At 38.3% G+C, this 25,768-nt stretch overlaps 1 protein-coding gene across 3 annotated transcripts in view; it reads left to right on the top strand.

Annotated features, from left to right (window-relative positions):
- Positions 1–25,768, top strand: part of YEATS2 (YEATS domain containing 2) — a 100,505-nt gene that overhangs the window by 43,707 nt on the left and 31,030 nt on the right. The window contains exons 8-16 of one of the 3 annotated variants that reach the window (XM_046658411.1): positions 1,681–1,792; positions 5,684–5,728; positions 10,336–10,516; positions 11,796–12,035; positions 14,220–14,378; positions 16,285–16,388; positions 18,160–18,267; positions 18,769–18,951; positions 25,476–25,734. In XM_046658411.1, coding sequence (XP_046514367.1) covers positions 1,681–1,792; positions 5,684–5,728; positions 10,336–10,516; positions 11,796–12,035; positions 14,220–14,378; positions 16,285–16,388; positions 18,160–18,267; positions 18,769–18,951; positions 25,476–25,734 — 1,391 coding nt within the window. Of the gene's footprint in view, positions 1–1,680; positions 1,793–5,683; positions 5,729–10,335; positions 10,517–11,792; positions 12,036–14,219; positions 14,379–16,284; positions 16,389–18,159; positions 18,268–18,768; positions 18,952–25,475; positions 25,735–25,768 lie in introns of all 3 variants that reach the window. The other 2 variants (XM_046658410.1, XM_046658412.1) reach the window with 2 other exon arrangements.

Genomic DNA, 25,768 nt, shown 5'->3' with positions numbered 1-25,768 from the left:
CCTTTTTTGTGTGAAAAATGTGTATCTCTGAAATATAACATTTCTGTGGGTGATGTCTTGTGTGTTGGTAGGTCTTAGGTTCCTTTTTTGTTTTAAAAAATGTGGTTATGGAGGAATTTCCTGTTAAAAGCATTGTTCCTTTTTCCTGGCCTTTATGCCATTTGTCTGTCTGCCCTGGCAGAGCTCCTTCCTGTCCATTCAGTAAAGTTTAGCCTGGGTATGTGAATTGAGGAACGCAGCTAATTTACTGTATCCATAGTGAGAGAAATTCAGCATAGAAACAGTATGATGGACATGTATTGCACAGTAAGTTTAGACTGTCTGCTTGGCTTTACTGGAATTTAAGTGGCCAAATGTCATCAGTAGAATTTGCTTTAATTACTCTTAGGTCTACCTTGCCTCTTGGCCCCGCTGTACCTCAGGCTTTGGATCCCTTTTCAAAACTATCTCAAGTCTACCTTCTTGTTTGACCCCAAGCTCATCTTTTAATTTATGTCTGAATCTGTACCAACATTGTGGCTGCTTCTAGTACTTACTCAGCATGTATTCAGCTGGTCTCTTCCACCAAGACACTCTAGTTTTCTTTGCTTTATTCTCTCTCTGCTTTATAACTTGTGTTGCTTTCTCTACTTTCCAGGCCACTCTCGATCTCAGGGGTCTTTCCTGTCTTGGGCTCTCCCGGTAGCCCCAGGCCCTGTGCTTAACGGTTGAGACCTGTCATTAGGCTCCTCTGAGGTCGAGTCCTTGGACTCTGCCATGACTGATTCATGTCTCCTGAGTTTTCCGAAAGCACAGCACACTGAAAGTTCCTTTCTCCTTGCAATCTTGGCATCCTCTCTCATTACAGTAATTCCAAGCCAGTGATTCATAATGAGCATTTTCATTTTAAAGGCATTCTCTTTTCCCCGTTAACTTAAACCGTATTGTTTTTGAGTACTTAAAGATCTCAGTTAAATTAAAAAAATTGTTATTATGGAAAATTCCAAACATTCACAAAAATAAAGAGTGTACTGAACCCTCATGTACCCATCACCAGTTATTAACAGTTTGCTAGTCTTTTTTCATCACTTTTCCTTTTTTTCCCTTCACAAATGACATTTTGCCTGAAGATTCTCTAGTCCAGTTAGCATTCACACATATTCCCCTTTGTCCACTAAAATCATAGTCACTGTTTGGGGAAGATCATTTTATGAACATAAGATCTTTTAAGTCCTCTTAGCAGACAGTTCCAAATAAATTGTCACTTTCAAATTGAGCATTTTCATGATTTGCCTTGTTTTGGCCAGAGTGGAGGAATAAATGTGAGTGTCTTGGGTAGGGAACGTGCACCTCAGAGTCTGTCTGTCAAGTACCAGTCTAGGACTTTGGCTCTGATATTGTGACATCCATCAAATCACCTTAGTTCCCTGTCTGTGAAAGCAATGACATTGAATTATATAGTATAAGTGCCTTAGCTCTAAGTATTCAGTAACTGAAAGTTTAATATAGGTTTGAGTTGTATTTTCTTTTATAATTCAGCATTTTAGCAAAATTCACCATATTAATTTAACGTCAAACAAAGAAACCTAAATAACTATCAGAAGGATGTGAATTTTTAACTTAGCTATTATGAGAAAGCTTTTCCTCTGTAGAATGAGAGCGTGAACATGGATTGATGTGTTAATATCTGCTTTTCTCTAGAGAGCCTCCTTTTCATCTGACCAGAAGAGGCTGGGGTGAGTTTCCTGTCAGAGTTCAAGTTCACTTCAAGGACAGCCAGAACAAGCGGATAGATATCATACATAATCTGAAGGTATTGTCACAAACGTTACTTCCCAGGAATGGAAGTCTCTTTGCACCTGGTGCTCACAGTGGAAGTATTAGGCCTTCTGAGACAAGTGGCCAAGGAGCCTTATATTTACTGCTGCGACCCTCCTTTGTCCTCTGAACATCGGGGGAGGGGCTGTTGTACAGCAGAATCTACATTCTTTAAAAAGATGAACTGGTCAGATAATCAGAAAACTTGAATCTTTGATCAGCGCTCACTGTTAATTGTGTTGCCTGGGGCTAAGTTACTGAAATCTTTTTCTTTTTTAATCTATTTGCTTTTCTATAAAATGAGGCAAATAATAAGGCTTGTCTGTTTATCTCATAAGGATAAAGAATATGCTGATCTCCTAAGAGTAAAGATAGGAGAACGTGTTTTATAAAATATAAAGTACAAGGTTATAATACTTTTGTATTAGAGAAATCCTTCACTGGTATATCCTCCTGGTTTATTATGCAGCCGTTGTAAATTGTATTTGACAAAGTGTTTTCTATATGTGGGGAAAAATTTCCATTATAGTAAGTCAGCAAAGTGTATAAAACTGTATGTATAGTATGAGGTCAACCATGATTTTATTTATTTATTTTTATTTATTTATTTATTTTTAAAGATTTTATTTTTCCTTTTTCTCTCCAAAGCTCCCTGGTACATAGTTGTGTATTTTTAGTTGTGGGTCCTTCTAGTTGTGGCATGTAGGATGCCGCCTCAACCTGGCTTGAGGAGTGGTACCATGTCCATGCCCAGGATCTGAACCAGCGAAACCCTGGGCCGCTGAAGCAGAGTGCGCGAACGTAACCACTTGGCCACGGGGCCAGCCCCCAACCATGATTTTAAATAGGTGGAAAAAACACAAAAGAAATATACCAAAATGTTGGAGTAATTAAAGTAATGATATTGCGGGCAATTTCCCCTGCCTTTTTTTCGCCTGGGTTTTAAAAAAAAAATGTTTTTCCAATTTTATTTAATAAACATATTTAACTTTTGTAGTTGGAAGACAGACCATTTTTTTTTATGTTCCCTTGGGCCATTTCCATAGTAGTTTCGTGTACATTTTCTCTATCTAAGATATAATCCTAATATTGAGCTTCTCCCAAAGCACCGTTACTTTGTAGTTTACCATACTGTTTCCATTAATGGCTCCCAAAAGTGAACTACATGAATTGACTATATCTGCAGAATTCCTTTTTTATACCCTTTGTTCTACAAGTGGACCCTTTTCAACCTTAAGGCATGTTGAAATTTGCCCTCCATTGGTGATAGAGAGCACTGCTTAACTTCATGTTTAAGTTATTTTCTAGAGATTCCTGTAGGACTGATTGCCTTATGACTTCAGAGAACAACTGGAGCCAAATAAAGAACATACTGAGGGGCAGGATATGGTCCTACTTACTTAGAGAAAGATCTAAAATAGTTTTGCTTTCCTTTTATTTTAAGCACTGCACATACCATCTTATATTATACTGGGCCCAGCCCTCATCCCCAGAATAAAAGGAAGTGTTTACATAGCTTTCATACATGTTTTCTTGTCTATATCACTTAGAGTTTCTGGTGGAAGATTGAGACAGTGTTTTAAAATGACAGTATTTATTTCTTATCAAGCTTTCTGAAAACCTTAATTTTACTATTTATTATGTATTGGTTGGCCTTGAGACCTTAACTGTGACCGTATGATCTTTATTTGTACTGGAGTGTCATTTTCCCTGTTCTTCTGTGTTAACTCTCAGAGCCATCTTTGATTCTTCCCTCTTTGTTCTAAATATTTGTTCAGTTGCAGACCATTCTTTCTTCATAATCTTTCTTATATTCTACCCTTTGCCCTTCCCTTCTCCTGCTAGGCTATTGCTCCACTCTCTCCTGATGCTTCTTTAATCCTAGTTGATCAGTCCGTTCTGCACACCACCGTCAGAGTAGCCTTCCTAACAGAGGAGAACCATTAAGCTATTCCTCTCTGAGAACCCTTGATTGAATTCCTGTTATTCAAGTTTGAACTCCCCTGCCTGCTACTCAGGGCTCTTCACATTTTGACTCAACATACTTCTCCTTAATCTAAATTCTCTCACACTGATCCCCTGTGTGAACATCCTCCTCCAGCCAGGTCAGTCTGTTCATGTCCCAGAAATGCCTGGAGCCGCCTTCTCTCATGTCTTCTTTCAGGCTCTTCCCCTCCTCAAATGCCTGTTTGGATTCTTTCCATTCTTCAAGTTCCTATGTAACTTTTCCTGGCTATTGAAGCCCAAAGTGATCTCTCTGTATTCTGAAATTCTATAGTAAATAACAATCTGTATTTGATACTGTAATAATTACATTAAATACTAAATACTCTAAGTGTTAGACTTATGTGAAATTTAAAGTTCCCAGAATGTATGAAGTTCCCACATCCCGGATCCCTGACAGGTCATCATCTACAGCCATCACCCTGGAGTACAGTAATCCCCAAAACAATCCATTTATCCATTTAGTAAATAAACTTTTGGAAGGTTCTTTCATAAATTTACCTAAAACTGCCTTTTTTCTTTTTTAACCTTGAAACTCATTTGTCCTAGTTTGATTTCTGGAATAGCACAGAACAGGACTTTGTTTTGTTTTTTAAGAACCCTAAAACTGTTTAATGATAGCCTTCGTGTCTCTCCTTAAGTCATTTCTTTTCCAGGCATAGTCTGTTCTTGTATGCTGTGCTTTGTAGTCCCTCTTGCCATTTTGATAACAGTTCTTTTTATCAATCTTTCTCTTAAAATGTGCTCTGAAGAGTGAAACATAGGCCAGTGCAGATTAGAGAGAGACACTGTGCTCTGGAGAATATGAAATGAATGTAACGTGAAATTGCCCGTATCTTTCAACAGTCATAGCATTGGCTAAGGTTTAAGTTTTAAAACTCCAGATTTCTCCCATGGAACTACTATGAATCCACTCTGTGTTGCTTTTCTATTATGAACACTAGATCTTGTGTCTGAGTGTCCTCTCTCTGTGTTGGCTGCTAAGGAGCTCAGCCAGACTTCAAATGTACCTCTTACAAGCCTTTAGTATTTTCTGTTTACCAACCTACCCCTAGCTTCATGTTTTCCCCCATCTTTCCTCTCTACCCAACTTAACCATTTTCCCCCTGTTGATCTTACTATATACTATTTATATTGATGAGCTGCCACAGATCCTTTTTTTAAAGTGTGAGAATATAAATGAAAATACAGGAATAAGAACTTTGCCTCTTTTTATGTAATTGTAATCTTTTTTGTTTATATTATCAACGTTCCCTCAGTTTATACTCTTGTCTTTTCTAAAGTCAGTCACGATGCTGATATATTGGAAGTGATTAGTGTTGCCTAATATTATCTAAATTTTCATTTATTTTTTCAAAAGTGCTTAGTAATACACACTAACTATAAAATTGTGTCATCACATTGCATATGTATTTTTATAGTCTGTATTTTAAAATATTTTTACATAGTCTTTGTAAATATCATCTACATGACTGCATAATACTTCACAATTGATGGTTCATGGTTTACTTAAGCATTCCTCTCTTGCTGGACGTTTATATTGTGATTCAGTTTGTGATTATAGGTAATGGTGCAGTAAACATCTTTTTATGTAAAACTTCCTCCATTTTTAGATTGTCCTTAGAATAGCTTTTTAGAAGTGTGTAGTTTATGTTAAAAGTATAATAACCAGCTGTATTTCTGAGGTTATTATTAATTTTACTCAATTTTTCCCCCAGAAAATTGAGGGGTTTTATTGAAATGATGAATTGATAGTTTACATTATGGAAAAGTAGATCCTATGGCATGAAGACTTGTGAAAGAGATTTTAGATAAGATTGTATCCTGAGATTTATAAGTAAGTGTTGTGAAATTTAACACTCTTCCTTTTGTCTCTCAATAGCTGGATAGAACTTATACTGGCTTGCAGACTCTTGGAGCAGAGACGGTAGGTTTCTTCCCTACAGTATTATTTGGGAACACGTAGAATGAAAATTGATGTTGTTTGTTGTTGAGGAAGATTGGCCCTAAGCTAACATCTATCATCAGCCTTCCTCTTTTTGCTTAAGGAAGATTGTCGCTGAGCTGACACCTGTGCCAGTCTTCCTCTATTTTTTGTGGGATGCTACCACAGCGTGGCTTGACCAGCAATGGGTAGGTCCACACCTGGGATTTGAACCGGTGAACCCCGGGCTGCCAAAGTGGAACATGAGAACTTAACTGCTGCACCACTGGGCCGGCCCCTCTTCATTTTTAATTAGAAAAAAAATGAGTGCTGAATTTTTTAAAAAGTTTATCTCCCCCTTTTTTTGTTTCCTTTTTGAAAAATTGTGATAAAATACACCTAAAATTTATCATTTTAACTATTTTTAAGTATATGGTTAAGTGGTATTAAATATATTCACATTTTTGTGCAGCCATTGCTACCATTCATCCAGAACTCTTTTCGTCTTGGAAAACTGAAACTGTACCCATTTACAATTACTCTCCATTCCCTTCCGCTCCCAATCCCTGGCAACTACCCTTCTACTTTCTGTGTCTATGAGTTTGACTACTCTAGGAGACCTATAAGTGGAATCATACAGTGGTTTTTTTGTGTGTGTGTGACTGGCTCATTTCACTTAGCATAGTATTCTGAAGGTTCATTCATATTATAGCATGTATCAGAATTTCCTTCCTAAAAAAGGCTGAAAGATACAGACATACCTCATTTTGTTGCACTTTGCAGCCGTTCCATTTTTTGTATATTGAAGGTTTGTAGTAGCCCTGCATTGAGCTAATTTGTCAGTGCCATTTTTCTAACAGTGTTTGCTCACTTCATGTCTCTGTGTCACATTTTGGTAATTCTCACAATATTTCAAACTTATTCATTATTATTGTATTTATTATAGTGATTTGTGATCAGTGATCATTGGTGTTACTATTGTAATTATTTTGGGGCTCCACAAAACACGCCCATGTACAATGACGCACTTTATTAATGTGTGTGTTCTGACTGCTCCTGACCGGCTGTTCCCCCGTCTCCCTCTCCTCTGGCCTCCCTATTCCCTGAGACACAGCACTACTGAAATTAGGTCACTTAAGTCTACAGTGGCCTCCAGTGTTCAAGTGAAAGAAAAAGTTTCACATCTCTCAGTGTAAATCAAAAGCTAGAAACGATTAAGCTTAGTGAAGAAGGCCTGTCAAAAGCTGAGATAGGCCAGAAGCTAGGCCTCTTGCGCTAAACAGTTAGCCAAGTTGTGAATGCAAAGGAAAAGTTTTTGAAGGAAATAACAAGTGCTGCTCCACAGAACACAACCTTATTGCTGATATGGAGAAAATTTTAGTTGTCTGGATAGAAGCTCAGACCAGCACAACATTCCCTTAAGCCAAAGCCTAATCCAGAGCAAGGCCCCAACTCTCTTCAATTCTATGGAGGCTGAGAGGTGAGGAAGCTGCACAGGAAAAGTTTGAAGCCAGCAGAGGTTGGTTCCTGAGGTTTAAGGAAAGAAGTTGTCTCCATAACATAAAAGTGCAGGTGAAGCAGCAAGTGCTGATGTAGAAGCTGCAGGAAGTTATCCAGAAGATCTAGCTAAGATAATTAATGAAGGTGGCTACACTAAACAACAGATTTTCAGTGTAGATGAAACAGCCTTCTATTGGAAGAAGATGCCATCTAGGACTTTCATAGCTAGAGAGGAGAAGTCAATGCCTGGCTTCAAAGCTTCAAAGGACAGCCTGGCTCTCTTGTTAGGGGCTGATGCAGCTGGTGACGTTAAGTCAAAGCCAATGCACATGTACCAGTCTGAAATTCCTAGGGCCCTTAAGAATTATGCTAACTCTACTCTGTCTGTGCTCTATAAAAGGAACAAGAAAGCCTGGATGACAGCACATCTGTTTACAACGTGGTTCAGTGAATATTTTAAGCCCACTGTTGACACGTACTGCTCAAAAAAAAAATTCCCTTCGGAATGTTACTGCTCATTGACAATGCACCCAGTCACCCAAGGGCCCTGATGGAGATGTACAACGAGACTAATGTTGTTTTCATGCCTGCTAACACAACATCCATTCTGTAGCACATGGATCAAGGAGTAATTGACTTTCAAGTCTTATTTAAGAAATACATTTCATAAGGCTATAGCTGCCATAGATAATGATTCCTCTGATGGATCGGGGCAAAGTCAATTGAAAACATTCTGGAGAGGATTCACCATTCTTGATGCCATTAAGAACATTCGTAATTCATGGGAAGAAGCAAAGTATCAGGAGTTTGGAAGAAGTTGATTTCAACCCTCATGGGTCGTTTTGAGGGGTTCATAGCTTCAAAGGAGAAAGTAATTGCAAATGTGGTAGAAACAGCAAAAGAACTAGATTTAGAAATGGAACCTGAAGATGTGACTGAATTCCTGCAGTCTCATGATAAAACTTTAATAGATGAGGAGTTGCTTCTTAAGGGGTTTGAGAGATTGACTGCAATTTTAAAAGAAGTTCTACTTCTTAAGAAATTGCCATACCACCCCAGCCTTCAGTAGCCACCACCCTGATCAGTCAGCAGCCATCACCATTGAGGCAGGACTCTCCACCAGCAAAAAGATTAATGACTTACTGAAGGCTCAAATGATTGTTAGCATATTTTAGCAATAAAATATTTTTAAATTAAGGTATGTACATTGTGTTTTTAGACATAATAGTATTGCACTGTTAATAAACGACAGCATAGTGTAACCATAACTTTTATACGCACTGGGAAACCAAAAAATTCATGTGACTCGCTTTATTGCGGTGGTCTGGAACGGAACCTGCAGTATCTCTAAGGTATGCTTGTATTCAGTTATATGTGTATCCTGCATTTTGTTTCTCCATTTATCCACCAGTGAGCACTTGAGTTGCTTACATCTTTTGGCTATTGTGAATAATAATGCTGCTAAGAATGTGGGTCTGTCTGTTCAAGTCCCTTCTTTCAGTTCTTGTGGGTATATAACCAGCAATGGAATTTCTGGATTATATGGTAATTCTATTTTTAATTTTTTAGGGAACTGCCACACTGTTTTCCATAACAGCTGCACCATTTTACATTCTCACAAACAGTGCACAAGGGTTACATTTTCTCCATATCTTCACCAGCACTTGTTATTTTCTGTCTTTTTGATAGTAGCTATCCTAATGGTTATGAGGTGGTATTTCATTGTGGTTTTGGTTTGCATTTCTCTAATGATTGTTGATGTTGAGCATCTCTTCCTGTGTTTATTGGCCATTTGTATATCTTCTTTGGAGAAATGTCTGTTCAAATTTTTTTGCCCATTTTTGAACTGGGTTGAGTTTTAGTTGTTGAGTTTTAGGAGTTCTCTCTATATTCTCTATGTTAGTCTCTTATCAGATATATGATTTGCAAATATTTTCTCCCATTTTGTGGGTTGCCTTTTTACTCTGTTGATTGTGTCCTTTCATGCACAGAAGTTTTAAATTTTTATAGAGTTCACTTTATCTGTTTTTCCTTTTGTTGCCTGTGCTTTTTGTGTCATATCCAAGAAATCATTGCCACATTCCTATGTCTGAAGGTTTGCCCCTATATTTTCTTGTGTTGCATTGTTTTAGGTCTTATGTTTAGGATTTTGATCCATTTGGAGTTGATTTTTGTATATAGGGTAAGGTAAAGGTCCACCTTCATTCTAATGTATGTGGATAGCCAGTTTTCCTGGCACCGTTTGTTGAAAGACTGTCCTTTTCCCCTTGAGTGGTCTTGGCATCCTTGTCAAAAATAATTTGACCATATATGTGAGGGTGTATTCTATTCCAGTGGTATATATATCTTCCTTTATGTTAGTACCAAATGTTTTGATTACTATAGGTTTGTAATAATAAGTTTTGAAATCAGGAAGTGTGAGAGCTCCAACTTTGTTTTGCCTCCCCTTACTGCTTCGCCTCGTTTTTTTTGGTATTCATGATGTATCAGCAGTAGCCATCATAATTAGAATTATCTAGTTAAATCTTACTCTGCTTAGGGAAATGTACTCTGTTATGTCAAAAGATATTTATTGAGCATGTACTGTGTTCTAGGCACTGGTCCAGGGATTGGGGACACACAGAAATGAACAAGATAGCTACTATCAAGCAGATATATTCTTGGTTGTGTTGAGAATAGGGAGAAGGTATACAGTAAACATAAAAGGAAATAAGATAATTTCACTTAAAAATAAGCTTTATAAAGAAGAGCGGGTGACAAGAGGGCTGCTTTCCCTAGGTTGGTTAGGGAAGGCCTTTCTGACAGGGTGATGTTGACTGAATGGTGAGAAAGAGGCATTCATGCAAAGATTTGGGGGAAAAGTTCTAAGGCGTAAAAACAGCACATGGAAAGGCTCCAATTTTATGGCTGATTTCACTGAATTATCTGTTAAGGCAAACTAGATATATTCTGGGATAAGTCCTTTAGTTCTTGGGATTGAAATTGCCTTTGAAGTATGATTAGAAATCATTTGTCACTTCTCTTTCGATTACCACATTCTAAGACAGGTATGGGGCTTTCTGTGACACTGATGATGGGTTCTTGAGCCCAGTTGTTGCTCCATTGTGTAGGTAGTGGATGTTGAGCTCCACCGGCATTCCCTTGGAGAAGACTCCATTTATCCTCCATCCTCCGAGTCGGACATCTCTGATGCCCCACCGTCTTTGCCTTTGACCATTCCAGCCCCAGTGAAAGCTTCCTCGCCGTTGAAGCAGTCACATGAGCCAATACCTGATACCTCTGTGGAGAAAGGTAATATATTTTTCCTTATATGGAAATGCCTTTTTCTTGTATGGAAGAGTCATTCTGGGTCATTTCTTTCTCTCATTTGCATAATATAATATTGCACTTCTGCCTTCAGAGACTTAAGAGTGTGTGGAAAGTCACTTTTCCGTAAGTGGACATGATGCTTATACTATACAGCCCTACTATGAAAAGAGCTAAATCTTTACTCTTCTCAGAAAATTTTCTTTCATAAAGTTCTACTGACATTTTTTGGAACACAAAACTCAAAAAACATTAAATTTTTATTCTTTGATTATAATGGTTTCTTCTAATATGCTACAGGTAGACTTTCTGATTCAGTCCCTAATTGTGTGCACATGAAACTTAAGTATCTAATCTTACTTAAAATATAATATATGATTAATCATCAAATGTATTTTGACTATCGCATTTTTTCATTTAATAAGTGTATAAGTATTTAAATCTTCACTTATATGATGTATACATATATGATATAAAATTGATTCTAAATGGTGTTAGTTTAATTCTAAGCCTACATTTTTGTGTTTTTTTATTTTTGTCTGTTTTCTTTTTTGGCAAGGAAGATTCTCCCTGAGCTACCATCCGTTGCCTATCTTCCTCTTTTTTTTTTTGGCTTGAGGAAGATTAGCCCTGAGCTAATATCTGTGCCAGTCTTCCTCTACTTTGTATGTGGGGTGCTACCACAGCATGGCTGATGGGTGGTGTAGGTCGGCGCCCAGGTTCTGAACCTGCAAGCCCAGGCTGCCGAAGCAGAGCACGTGGAACTTTAACCACTCAGCCATGGGGCCCCTCCCCTAGTCCTGCATTTTAATATGATGGTACTATTTTAGTTCTTTTATGAAATCTCAACTTTATTCCTCTTTAAGTTTCAGTTGCATCTTTATTGGCATTTAAGAAGACATCATTAGATTAAGTGAATGCTTTCTTTAGAGTTTTTCTCTTCTTTAAAGTTTTTCAATTCATACATAAAAAATGGGAGAACATAATAAACTTGTGTGCTTTTTATATTATATACACTGTATAATTAATATATTTTCTAATTTTTTGAAAAAAGCATTTTAATAAAATATGATTCTAGGCATGATATTTACGTTTCACCCAAAAATATGTGAAGGGTAATAAATACTGTTGATTATTTTACTACTGGTAAATGGTTGTTGAAATAATAAGGGATTTTTATTTTTCATTCTTTTCCCACAGTGGTAAGATTTTATTATTTTGAAGTGATTGATGACTTATCATTTGCCTGTTTCATTTCAAGCAGGATTCCCAGCCAACACTGAAGCTGAGAGACACAGTACATTTTATTCTTTGCCATCTTCATTGGAACGAACACCCACCAAAATGACAACATCCCAGAAAGTTACCTTTTGTTCTCATGGCAATTCAGCTTTTCAGCCAATAGCATCAAGCTGCAAAATTGTGCCTCAAAGTCAGGTTCCTAATCCTGAGTCACCTGGAAAATCCTTCCAACCTATCACCATGAGCTGCAAGATTGTTTCAGGTATACAGATGATGTGTGTAAAAATTGTTGGAATGACAAGACAAAATACTGTGGCTTTTCTTTTTTAGTTCTTCTAAGCAGGGGTTTTTGTTTAACAAGCAAGCTAATGATTAGCAAAGCAAAGCTGTCACAAAGCAAAAAGAAAAAGTCATTCGTATGCAAACAGTTCTTTTACAAGAAAGAGTGGCCCTGAGCTAATGTCTGTTGCCAGTTTTCCTCTATTTGCTTGAGGAAGATGGTCCCTGAGCTAACATCTGTGCTTCTCTTCCTCTACTTTGTATATGGGACCCTGCCACAGCATGGCTTGATGAGCGGTGTGTAGGTCTGTGCCTGGGATCTGAACGTGCAAACACCAGGCTAGCCCCTGGAAACAATTTTTGAATGAGGAAAGAAATGAAATTCAAAGTAAATTTTCATCTCGTACAATTAGCACAGGTCAAATGTTTGCTAAGATATATGGTTGAAACTAAGGTGGGGATTAAGTTTGGGGATTATATGTAGAAACCAAAGTGACTAGTGATAGAAAAGAATTTAGGAGGCTTTTGGTTTGGAGTTCAGCTTCAGGAGTTGGAATTACTTTGGGATTGAAATATCTTTTATACTCTCTAACCATTCTAGAAAATTATTCATTCCTGTTATCACTAGATAGTTTTGAGTCTTCGTTTTCATTGAGGTCGAATCGTTCGTTGCCTCGTGACAGTTTCCCATTTATGTCGGGTAAACTTCTGGTGGGAATACAATTCATGATTTTGGCTGTACCACCTCAGAACAGACAAGGAAGAGAGTCAATAGAAATGTCTAGCTAGTGGGAGGCTTCCTTATAATGCTTCATTTAAGAAGGGGGAAAAAAGGAGTCTTTGGTGCTAAAAATAGACAACTAAGCAGGAATATAACCAAAGCCTTTGAAGTTGAAGAAGGGTAAAGAATGTATAATTTGGGGCTGGTCCCATGGCCGAGTGGTTAAGTTCACGCACTCTCCTGCAGGTGGCCCAGTGTTTCATTGGTTTGGATCCTGGGCGGAGACATGGCACTGCTCATCAAACCACGCTGAGGCAGCGTCCCACATGCCACAACTAGAAGGACCCACAACGAAGAATATACAACTATGTACCAGGGGGCTTTGGGGAGAAAAAGGAAAAAAAAAAATAATAATGATAAAATTTTTTTAAATTAAAAGAATGTATAATTTTACCTGCCAGTTAGAAGCGGTTTGGAACTTGCTGCTTCAGAGGTGGAAGAAGATGAACATATAAATTAGTTTGAAGTTCAGAGAAATTCATGGATGACAAATTTGATCAATGAAGAACAGTTGAGAGGGGCCTGCCCCATGGCCAAGTGGTTAAGTTCGTGTGCTCTGCTTCAGTGGCCCAGGGTTTCGCCGGTTCGGATCCTGGGCGCAGACGTGGTACCGCTCATCAGGCCGTGTTCAGGCAGGTGGCATCCCACATGCCACAACTAGAAGGACCCACAACTGAAATATACAACTATGTACTGGGAGGATTTAGGGAGAAAAAGCAATTTTAAAAAAAAAAGATTGGCAACAGTTGTTAGCTCAGGTGCCAATCTTTTAAAAAAAAAAAAACAGTTGCGAGTGTTTAATGGTACATTGGTAACCTTTGAGAGTATTCTGTGGGAACATGAATCTCTCTGGATCGTGGCTGTGACATAGTATTGACAGAGACTTTTGTTTCGAGTGGGTGAATTTCAGAATTTTTTATTGGAAATTAATTGCACATCAAGATTTCTGGTGCCTAAGTCTAGCTGTTCACTTACTAATTTCCTCCCTAATTTTAGTGTCTTTGGGTGTAAACAGTATTATAACAACTTTGAACTGCTTTTTGAACTTTAATGTGCCTACCGTGGGATCTTGTTAAAACGCGGATCTATATTCAGTAGGTCTGGGGTAGGATTTCAGAATCTGTTTCTGACAAGTTCCCGGATGCTGTTGCTGCTGCTGCTGGTCCGGGGATAAGGATGGAGAGTGAAACTCCCTAATCCCAGGCCTCAGCTACGCTGCTGCTGCTGCCCAGTACCTGAAACATACAGTTCCGTTCTCTTTTCCCAGTTTGTCACCTTTGTCCTGGTCCCCCTGCCCTTTTTCTGTTACCTTCAGCATCTTCTTAGATAGATTGAATATATCTATTTAGTTTAGTTTCTCTGTCTTTTCTCTTTTTTGTTGTAAAGGTTCCCCTATATCAACTCCAAGTCCATCACCATTGCCTCGAACCCCAACTTCCACTCCAGTCCATGTGAAGCAAGGCACTACCAGCTCTGTTATTAATAATCCTTATGTTATCGTGGACAAGCCGGGACAGGTTATTGGAGCTACCACTCCCACTACAGGTGGGTGTTTCATCAACATTTGTGCAATCCAAAAGAGTTGATCTTTTTTAGAGATGAAATCCTAGCGTGAGAATGAAATCTTCATCCATAAACAAGAGGAGGGAATATATAAAAGTAACTCCAGTGCTCTTTCTCTGAGGGAGGATTTGCTTTTTTGTAAAAGTTATATTTTTAGGAATTTACTTAAGTTTTTTCTTTGAAATCTAAAAATTAAAAGTGAGACCTAATTAGTTTTCTTTAAAACAAAAAAGTTTATTTTATTTTCATTTGGAAGACATTCTTGTTGGGCCTGCAAGCAATGTGGTTGTTAACTTTTCCAAATTAAGTTTGAGAACAAGAACAGCTTTGTGAGCCGTATATATTTCTCCCCAGTCAAATAAAAAAGTGATCTTTGCTTTTCTGTGAATAAGATAAATTTTCGTGTGAGAGGGAAACTGATCTCTACAGTTATAGAAAGAGAACTCTAGAATACTTGGATTCACTGTGATTGTCATCATAATCATAGTGATTTTCAGGTTTCTTTGAAGTACTTTCACTAACATTTATTTCCTTCAATTAAATTTTTTAAACACACACTCCTAAGTGTAAACTTACCTGTTAGCTTTTACTTCTAATTAAGAGAAATTGCGAAAAGAGAAATGAAGTAAGATATGACTAAGATAATGAGACTGGTTTTTTTTTTTGAGGAAGCTTGGCCCTGAGCTGACGTCTGTTGCCAGTCTTCTCTTGTTTTTTCCTCCCCAAAGCCCCAGTACATAGTTGTATATCCTAGTTGTAGGTCACTCTAGTTCTTCTATGTGGGATGCCTCACAGCTGGCTTGATGAGCAGTGCGTAGGTCTGTGCCCAGGATCCAAACTGGTGAACCCTAAGCTGCCCAAGCAGAGTGCGTGAACTTAACCGCTCAGCTACGGGGCTGGCCCCCTACATATTTGACTTTTTCTTTTTTAAAGATTGCCACCTGAGCTAACATCTGTTGCCAATCTTTTTTTTTTTTCTTCTTCTTCTCCCCCTTTACATAGTTGTCTACTCTAGTTGTAGGTCCTTCTAGTTCTGCTATGTGGGATGCCGTCCCAGCATGGCCTAACAAGTGTTGCCATGTCCACGCCCAGGATCTGAACCAACGAACCCTGGGCCGCCTAAGCAGAGCACACAAACTTAACCACTCGGCCACAGGCCAGCCCCCATATTTGATTTTTAACGCACATGAATGTATGTTGCCTTTCCAAGTAATCTTTTGAGAAAGTTACGTCCTTTAACAATGATTATAATTGTGTAACTTTTAAAAATGCTGCTTTTGGAGATTAGCTAATAGCTTTTTGAATATACTTAGAGATGCCAAATAGATGTCCTTTGAGGATGTTTAGTTTTAGGAATCAGCCAGGAGTCTTTGCAGGGAAGTTTGGTAAAGGGAGTAGGTGATGAAATACTGTTTTCGGTTTCGACTTATTATTGACTGTAGATAATGTGATTTATTCCTATTAGACCTAAAGGTAGTTATGCAGGTGGAGTACAGAGTGTTTAGTGTTGGCAGCATTTTGGAATAGGTATAACTGTCTACCTTGATGGAGCTAGCAGTCCCTTGAATGCATACATTTTGGCACAGTGTTAAATACCCAGTACCATTAGGCTGTACTCTCTCTTTTTGTGTCCATAGCAGAGTGTATAACGTTTCTTACTTCACTACTTCTTCTACACTTCCTTACTAGCTTCTTGTACCTTTTTAGCTTAATAAAGTGTTCAGCTTTGTAGGATGAGTCCTTGAGTGTTTTTCTATAATAATTTCATGATTTTGAGTTCTCAACCTTTAAAAATGAAAAATAAATAGTGGGGAAAGGGGAGGGTGGTAGAAAATGCTTTAAAATTCCATTTTGTAAATTTTACTTTGTTTGTACTTTTGCTTATCAGGAAGTCCTACAAACAAGCTCTCTACTGCCTCTCAGGCCTCCCAAGGAACAGGTTCCCCTATTCCTAAAATTCATGGGAGTAGTTTTGTAACATCTGCTGTCAAGGTAACACTCTTATTGCGTGATTGCTCTTTGCTAGTTTCTGAAGACAGTTTAAACTCAACAAGAATTCGTCAGTCGATAATGCAAATATCATAAAGTAGGATCTTAAGCTAGTAAGTATCTTGAAGATCATCTTCTCCAGACTCCCCTACCTTATCCTTGATCTTTTCCTAGTGTAGGAAATGTTTCTCAACACTTCTATCAGTTGGTCACCCAGTGTCCATATGAAAACTTACGATGATGAAGAGGTGGCCTGGTTTTTTTTGGACAGCTTTGTTATAAATTTTTCCTTATAAAAATATTCATCTGTCAGTACATCCCTTTTTGCCTGTATTTGCACCAACGAGGAGTAAATGTATTTCCTTTTCTATGTCGCCATTTAGTTAGTTTAAAATAATTCTTATCTTTCCATATGTGTTTTTCTCCCTTCTTCAGAGTAAGAAGTCCTTTGAGGTTTAGAACTTAAGATATGATCTGACTTTTTCAGGTCAGAGTGCTAGATATCTGCCCACTGTTTGGCAGAGACAGTCCCTGTTATTCAACTAATTTGTCCTTGTCATGGCTGCCTTCAGGCAAGAGCCTTTGAGGTACAAACTCCTGTCTGAGAACTCCTGAGAATTCAGAAATCATCTTTTACATGACAAGTGCTAACACAGCGTTTCTTATATTTAGGCACTTAAAGATTAAAAAAATTTTTTTTTCTTTTTCTCCCCAAAGCCCCCCAGTACATAGTTGTATATTTTTAGTTGTGGGTCCTTCCAGTTGTGGCATGTGGGATGCCCCCTCAGCACGGCCCAATGAGCGGTGCTACGTCTGCGCCCAGGATGCAAACCGGCAAAACCCTGGGCCGCCGAAGCAGAGCACACGAACCCAACAACTTGGCCACGCGGCCAGCTCCTATTTAGGCACTTAATGTTGATGATACTGAGTAGTTTCCTGGTCCAAGGCGAGGTTTTTCTCTAAATTCAGTGTAATCCGTGAACAGTGTGTTACATGAATGCCTGAACTGTAATAATTCCCTTGAAAGTCTTAATTCTCTGCCAGTCTATTTTTTAATGTTTGTTGATGATCATTTCATTACACTTAAGCAGTTTTCTTAGCTTTGTGTCTGCCCTCTAACATTTATTTGTGGCAAATTGCCTCTGAGCTTTGCATTTTGTAGTTGAGAATTAGAAACAAAGGACAGTAATTTTGAATGTTGACCTTTGTTGTCTTTATATTTGCTAATTGTTCAAGTTCTTTTTGTTGTTTTGTTTTTTAAATCCTTATTGAAGAGTATCCCCGTGTCCTGAGTATTTATTTGGAGTGAAAATAACAAATCAAGTTGTGAGTACTATTAGAAGAGAGTATGTACTGAAACACTGTAATGACTGGTTCATTCACTTGTTTCTTTAGTGCTGAGACTCTAGGGGTAGAAAAGGGGTAGAAAAGAAGTAAAATACAGCGCCTGTCCTTTAGTAGCATACCGTCTGGCAGGGGACGAGACCTGCACACCAGTGAGTCAGCCACATATTTAGAGGTGGGGTGATGAGAGTCTTTCCAGCACACAATGGGGCACAGATGGTAGGCTCTTGCCAAATTATAGCTTTTCTTTGCATTTGGTTTCTAAAACAATATTAAAATGCTTGGAAGACTTCAAAGAGTTTTGGGCTTTTTGTTTTTCTAGTTTATCTTGCTAGAGAATGTCACAGGTTTGTATTAAATACAAGTGACTAGAATATCTGAAATCACTCATTTTATCCTAATTGTTGAATATGTATTTTTACACACACAGCAGGAGGATTCTTTGTTTGCATCTATGCCGCCGCTTTGCCCGATTGGAAGTCACCCTAAGGTTCAAAGCCCCAAACCTGTAACTGGAGGACTTGGAGCTTTCACAAAAGTGAGTGTTTATCAGGGCATCATCACGCAAGTTGATACGGTCTTGTTATGTAATCTTTTTTTTGGCTTGTTGGAATTGATTTACACTGCCCCACAACATGTACCTTTTTAGTGTGTCTCAGTTCTAAGACCAGATCCATTTCTGAGACATGCTTCCATGTATTTAGTGGTGTCCACAGGACAGCTCTTGGAGTCCAGCAAGATGGGAACTTCAGAGAACACAAACGGTCTGTGTGTTTCTCCCTGCTGCCATCTTGCCACCAATACCTAAAACAAATGACTAGATTGAGTTTGCAGATATGCACAATCAAGCCCAGATCCTACTTTGGTCCCTTTGGTAGCTGTTATGAGCCATATTTAAGCAGTGTTTTTACCCTTATGGTGGAATCATTCTTTCCAGACCAAACTTCATTCATTAATTCCTGCAAACAGAATAGCTTCGGATATTAGTAGCCTTTTTTATGGGATCTTTATTCAGTGTCATTATCATGTTTGTTGCAAGGTAATCATCAAACAGGAACCTGGTGAAGCCTCTCACGTGCCCACAACAGGAGCTGCCAGCCAGTCACCCCTCCCTCAGTATGTGACTGTGAAAGGGGGTCACATGATAGCTGTGTCCCCTCAAAAACAGGTCATAACTGCTGGAGAAGGGACTGCCCAGTCACCAAAGATTCAGCCCTCCAAGGTTTGTGTTGGGTTGGGATGGGGACATCAACATGGAAATGAACGTCGTTTGTCTAAACAGTTGACAAGTGCTGAGAACATTCAGGATGACAGGGTTGCTGATCCCAGAAAACCTATAGCTGAAAGCCCCATTGGAAAAGCAAGGCAGTTGCTGTTAAACCCGTCTGCTCTTGCAGTAGTCATTGATAAGAGCAGGGCCGTGTGTTATAGAGGCTCCAGGAGCCGTCGAAGAGGCAAAGGGACGCTCTGTTCTCTCTGGCAGTGAGGGTGGTTGACTTCATGGACACATCTCTCCACTTGATTCAGGCCTAAAATGGTAACTGACAGGACCAAGGTTTACTGTTTTACTTGTTTATTTCTGATAGGAGAGTGCTATAGTTTACATCTCTGATGTTCAGGCTGGGTGATCTGTTTAATGATTCTTGGCTCTTCAGAGAGTTTGTTTTCTTTATAGTTTGGAGGTGTGGGGAATCGATGTATTGGGAGAGCTGTAAAGTAGTTCATAGCTCCATGCTTTCCTGCATCACTTGTGCTTATGAGTGTCTGTGCACGTCAGCCTCTTATTTATAGACCATCTATAACCCTCAAACAACCTTGCAAGGTGGATATTTTCACCCCCATTTTACAAATGAGGCAGCTGTGATGCTGAGAGGTTAGGCAACTGCCTTGAGAGCATATAGCTATTAAGTGACAGAAGATTTGAACTCAGGCCTGCCAACTTCAAAACTCCCCATTCCAGAACTAATTAAAATGTGTGAGTCATTCTCTGTAACCTAAACATGGTTTTAGAACATCCAGAGTTAAAGCATCTCACTTTTTGGTCAGATATAGTCTAAAGCTATTAAGAATATTATGTGAAATGTTTGTTTTTCAACTTGAAAGCCACCCTGTCCCGAGAGAGAGTGAATTGTTTTGAGAGGAATGCTTTAAAATAGAAAAAGGTTTTCAATATTTTGATTAGTCTGGATAGCTACATGTGAATTGAGATAAAATTTCATAGTGTTATACGTAGTTCTAAAATCTGTAAGAGTCCATTAATCACTTGCCCAAACTTATCAGGTCATAAGACTCATCTGATAATTAAAAATATATAGATACTGAGGCCCCCTCATCTCAAACTTATTGAGTCAGCATCTTCTTGGGGGCCCTGAGAATCTGAATTTTTAACAAGCTCCCATCCTGACTCATGATTAGGCAGATTTAGGAACCGTGGAGCTAGCATCAAATTTGACTTTGGGGCTTCCATAGCCAAAATTACTAAGATGGGCACCCCCAGCTGCTTCCTAGTGCCCCCTCTGTTGTTTGGCCGCAGGAGTCAGCATTTGTGGAAGTTTTTTTGTGAATCAGTTATTGTCTTCTGGACTTCCTACTCAGACACATCCTGTGAGTTCTTCACAATCTATTTTGCTTCACCCAGAGATACTTGGCATTACTGATTTAGGTTTTTGAATCAAAGTAGCATTGCTCTTTATGCTCAGAAGCTCTGGGTAAGTTAGTTTCCACTTTCTGCCACTTTGCATTTTGCAAATCTACTCATCCAGTAATGCTGAGCAACTGTATTAGCTTTTTTGTCACATTGCCACCTACCTAATGGCAATGTAAGACTAAGAGAAAGTGGGTGATTTGTGCTAGATTGCCCTGAATAAAGGTAAAGGTCACCTGAGAAGAAAAGCCACAGGAGAGTGTGAAGGAACTGCAAAGAAACAGTAGAGCATGAGAAAAGACATCACTGTTTATCCTGGAAATTTAGTACCTGCCTTGGACTTGAGATAAGGAGCTGTCCGCAAGGACAGACTGTCCTGGTTGTTGCTCAGGTGCATTCCTAGAAACTGTGCCACCGCCCAGAAGAGAACAAAATGGTACTGTTTGCCTGCCATACAACTTGGGCACAAGGGAAACACAGCTTGTCTTTTTCATGAAAGTGGAGAGAGCTGCTGCTTTTAATATGAAAAGGAACCACTGAGGAATTAGTGGGTTCACGTGGGAAGGAATCAGTGCGGTAGAGAAAAGATTGTGAGCTTTGGAATTAGGGCTTGTCACACATCTCAGATCTCAACCACTCATTTCTTGTGTGACCTGCTCAGAACCTTATTTTTTTCATCTAGTGAAAGACAATAGGACCCTCTGTCTATCAGAGTGTAGAATTAGAGATCATTGTATATGAAGGACCTAGCACAGAGGAACTGCTCGGTAAATGACAGAAGCTAATGTTATGTGTCTGGGGACAAGTTCTAGGCAGTATCCATGCATGAGTACCTTGGTGATAGTTATTAAGTACTGAATTGTAATTGGCTGCATTTTTCAGTGTCTGGGTAGAAAATCACGTGTATAGAATCCTCACCTTCAGGCTGCTAAGGTAAATTCTGACTTGCAAAGGTCTGTACAGGGCACCGGGAGGGTGGAAATAGGAACATTGAATCAAACCATCAGTCAAAGTGAAGTATTTACAACAATACAGGACAAAGGGTGTCTGCTTTCTGGAATTTGAAGGAAATTAGGAATACAGAGAGAAGTATTGTGGAATGGGAAGAGGAGAAGTGTTGGTAGGGTTCAGGTTCTAGGTCAAAATGTTGTATTGTTAAAAAAAAGAAAAATTAATGTGGGATTATAGTGTCCTGCTTAAGAGCCTGCATTGTGATGTCCTAAGACAGCTGTGTGTGGGGCTTTCCCCAACAGAATGCCAGACTTCCTCATTCTCCTCAGTTTTTTAGGAGAAAGGGAGTGGGGTTGGGGAGTTCATCTTGTGAGTCTGTGCTTTGAGTGTATCAACTCTGCTAATAAAAACTGCCCTCCTGTGGCCAACTTGGAATACCACGTTTTATTTGGCTCTTGGAGAGATTAAGTGTGTCATATTCTGGAAATTTTGAAGCAGTTGAGTCTGAGGATAGAGGTTGGCACAAAGAGGGAGAAGCAAGTCAGATGCGTGGAATTTTAGGAAAGAAATTAAATAGGTCCGATATGTATGTATTGTTTTCCTTTAAGATGTTTGCTTTTCTCATTAGCTTAGGAATGTAAAAATAGACTGTAATTTAACTTATACAATAGATTATTATGTTTGATTTATTTAGGAAATGTGTTGTCTTGGGGAAAAATATTCGACGACTATAACAGAAATCCAAAAAACAGAGGCTTAAATAAGCTTATTTCTCTCACACATGAAAGACCTGTGGATCGTTCTGGTGTGTTGGTTCCGTAATCATCAAGAATCTAGACTCTTCTCATTGCTCTGCCATTCTCAAAATTTTGTTTTCAGCTGGTGGGCTAAGATAGTCACTTCATCTCATGCCACATGTTCACTTTTCTGGTCAGCAGGAAGAGGGAAAGGGAAAGGGGAGGCGTAACCCAAAAGTTAACCACTCATCACTTGCATTCACATCCCTTTAGCCAGAAATCAGACAGCCAGACCTAGGTGTGAGGGGCCTGGGAAATACAGTCAGTGTTCCACGTGGCCATGTCCCTGGCTGAAAACTGGGGACTCTTACTATATGAGAGAGAAGCACAGATGGATATTGGGGTTTAACTGGCAGTCTGCCATACCCCAAAAATGTTTTTCTACTTTAAAAACTTTTTTTTTGATAAATGCAGACAAGTTCTTGATTAGTAAGAAGAGTTTATATACCTCCACATCTCTAAGGGGAATGACTGCCCAGCTCTTCAGCCACGGCAACACTCTCTTTTGCCCATAGAATGAGGCTCAGACAGTTAGAATAAAGAGATTTGGGTAATCATAAGGGGTTGTTTTAACCAAGCCAGGATAGGTGGGAGAATCTCTCTTCTCCATTCTAGGTCAACTTGCTTTTTCTTTTCATTGGTTCTTTGATACTTTTGTTTCTTCCTTCTTTCTTTCCCTCCTTCCTTAAACTTTCATAAAAGTGGAGAGACTATTATAATGTATCCTATGTGCCCATTACCCAATTTCAATTATCAGCATTTTGCTAATCTTATTTCTCTTCCTAGAATATTTTAAAGCAGATACCAGATGTTACATACTTTAATTTCTATTGGATTAACTGAATCTAGAGTTTAAGATCAAGGTCCTCTGCCCTGGCCATCGCTGAAGACAGTGACAAATGTTTGTTCTGTGGCTCTCGCTATCCTGAGTCTTGAGGTAGCCTCACAGATTACCATTCTTCAGTTAATAATAACGAGTGTTATGGTTAACAGCAGCTGTCATTTACTATGTGCATCTGGTTGGCTAGGCATTTTATAAACTTACTCTCATTTACGCCTCATGATCTTATGAGTTAAATATTATTATCCATATTTTATAGATGATCCATATTTATATAGATTTTATAGTGTCTAAAGGTAAAGCTCAGAGAGGTTAAATAACTTATCTAGTTACTAACTGGTCACACAAAACTGGGAAACCAGGTCTCACAGCTTATAGAAGTCTGTATTCTTTTCTCTTTACACTGTGGCTTATAACGTTTGATTAGGGGACCATTTTCTTTACATCAGCCATATTTTCCAAGCACAGGCAAGTATCTTTTACTATATTCACATTTCTTTGAAAAGAAATCATGTATGATTTGGTAACTATTTAACCTAAAAATCCCATTCGTCAATTGCATGTGGTTTATCATTTTGTTTCACTAAGTAACTATTTTTTAATTTACAGAGATTCTAAAATTTCAGTAAAATACAAAGAATAATATAATCAACACCCACATATCTTCTACCCTGAATTAACATGTTCATATTTACTTCAAATCATTTTTTCTCTAAATAAAACATGACTGGTAAAGTTGAAGTCTACTTTGTCCTTCCCAAAAGCAGCACTATCAAGAATTTGGATGTGTAGCTTTCTAGTCCATACTCTTATTACAATAAATACATAGCCATAAATAGTGTGTGATGTTTTTCGGGTTTTTTTTTTTTTTGAAGATTTATATAAAACATATTTATACTCCTATTTTTCTGCAGCTCCCCTTTCACTCAATGTTTGTACTTTCAACGTCTGTTGATGTTGAGATACACAGTTCTAGTTCATTCATGTATTCTATTTTATTGTGCGTGTTTCTTATTCGACAGTTTATCCATTCCTCTATTTGTAGACATTAAGATCATTTACAGTCTTTTGGAATTACAAATAGCATTACCGTGGACATTCCATGTATGTTCCCTTGAGCACACCTCTTAAGAGTTCTCTAGGATATGTTCCTAAAAGGAGAATGGCTACACCACTGGGTGTGTGAATTTTCATTTTTAGTAGACGTGCCAGTCCTCTCTAGAGCGGCTGTACAAATTTACCTTTCTACCAGCAGTGAACAAAAGCTCCTGTTTCCCCATATCTTCTAGCCACTTCTTGGTATTTATCAGACTTAAATTTTTCCCCTCCAATCTGATGGGTGAAAAATACTTCCTACTTTATCTTTTTTGTGTTTAGAAGTCAGATCTTTTGCCACTTTTTTAACCTTATAAAAGTCTTTCCATCTAGTTTCTGGTGAGATGTTCTTTTTATGAAATAAAGAACTGGGAGTAGGAACACTGCCCCAATTTGCCATTTGTTAAATTTTTTCTTCTAATTTAACATCCTCCTATTATCTTTGTTTTAAAAGAGCTCTGTAATATTTTCTCACTTGAAAGATTTAACTTTACAGTTTTTTCAAAACCAGATATTTCTAACTTTCATAATCTGGATACTGGGATCTTTTTTTTAAAAAATTCAGTTAAATATTCTTCTTGCTTATACTTTTTCTTTTTTAATCAAATATCTACCATCAAGGAAAGGAAAGATTAGAAATATATAGACAAAGGTAACTTGTCTTAAAAATCACCTGGAAGAGGTGTCACATATTTAATAAATTATGTGAATTGTTAGGAGTTCTAGAGATGAAGAGATAATTATTTCAGATAAGGATAACATAGAAGGGGTTGCTGAAGAGGTGATATTTTAAAGGATATAGTGGGGTTTATAGTTCATATATGAGAATGTTTTTACTCAGTTTTTCATATTGTGAAGTTTAAAATTACCTACATATTCACACAATATGTAGTGAAAAGTTTACATAGATTATGATGTATCTATTCTATTATTTAGTCATCTAGAAATGTTTTTAAAAAGTAATAACATTGGAAACTTATAATATGATTTTAAATTTAAAAATTACAAAACTGTATGTATGATCCTAATCTGTGTTTTAAAATGTACATTAAGAAAATTGGAAGTAAATACATTAAAAATATTAATAGATTATTTTTGGATGAGTAAAATTTTTTTTTCTGTATTTTCTAAATTTTCTATAAAAAAGATTCCTTTTCATAGTTAAAGTAGGTTATAGATAGTAGCCAAGGTTAAGACAAAAACAATAACCTTTTATTATTATAATATCCGAAATGTAAGCTATTTTGCTGTGAGGCGTCACATCTGTCAGGGATCGCATTCCTAGACGATTAAATTCGATTCCAGGTATTCTGTCTAGGCCTTTGCCTTGTTCTTTGCTAGAACAGAGTGGCTGTTCTGTTCTAAGAGCTCCGGAGAGGACTATGAGGCACTGCTGGACTCTCCTCTATTTTGAACAGGTTGTTGGGGTGCCAGTTGGGTCTACTCTGCCTTCAACAGTGAAACAGGCTGTGGCAATCAGTGGTGGCCAAATCCTCGTAGCCAAGGCCAGTTCTTCTGTCGCCAAAGCAGTTGGTCCAAAGCAAGTTGTGACCCAAGGAGTTGCCAAAGCAATTGTGAGTGGAGGTGGAGGAACCATTGTTGCTCAGCCGGTCCAAACCTTAACCAAGGCCCAGGTCACTGCTGCCGGCCCTCAGAAGAGTGGATCCCAGGGTTCAGGTAACTGATGCTAATTGGGGGCCCTTTGAGCAGC

Source organism: Equus quagga, chromosome 4 (assembly GCF_021613505.1).
Source record: "Equus quagga isolate Etosha38 chromosome 4, UCLA_HA_Equagga_1.0, whole genome shotgun sequence".
NCBI classification, from domain to species: Eukaryota; Metazoa; Chordata; class Mammalia; order Perissodactyla; family Equidae; genus Equus; species Equus quagga.
This window is presented reverse-complemented; position numbering and strand designations above follow the sequence as displayed.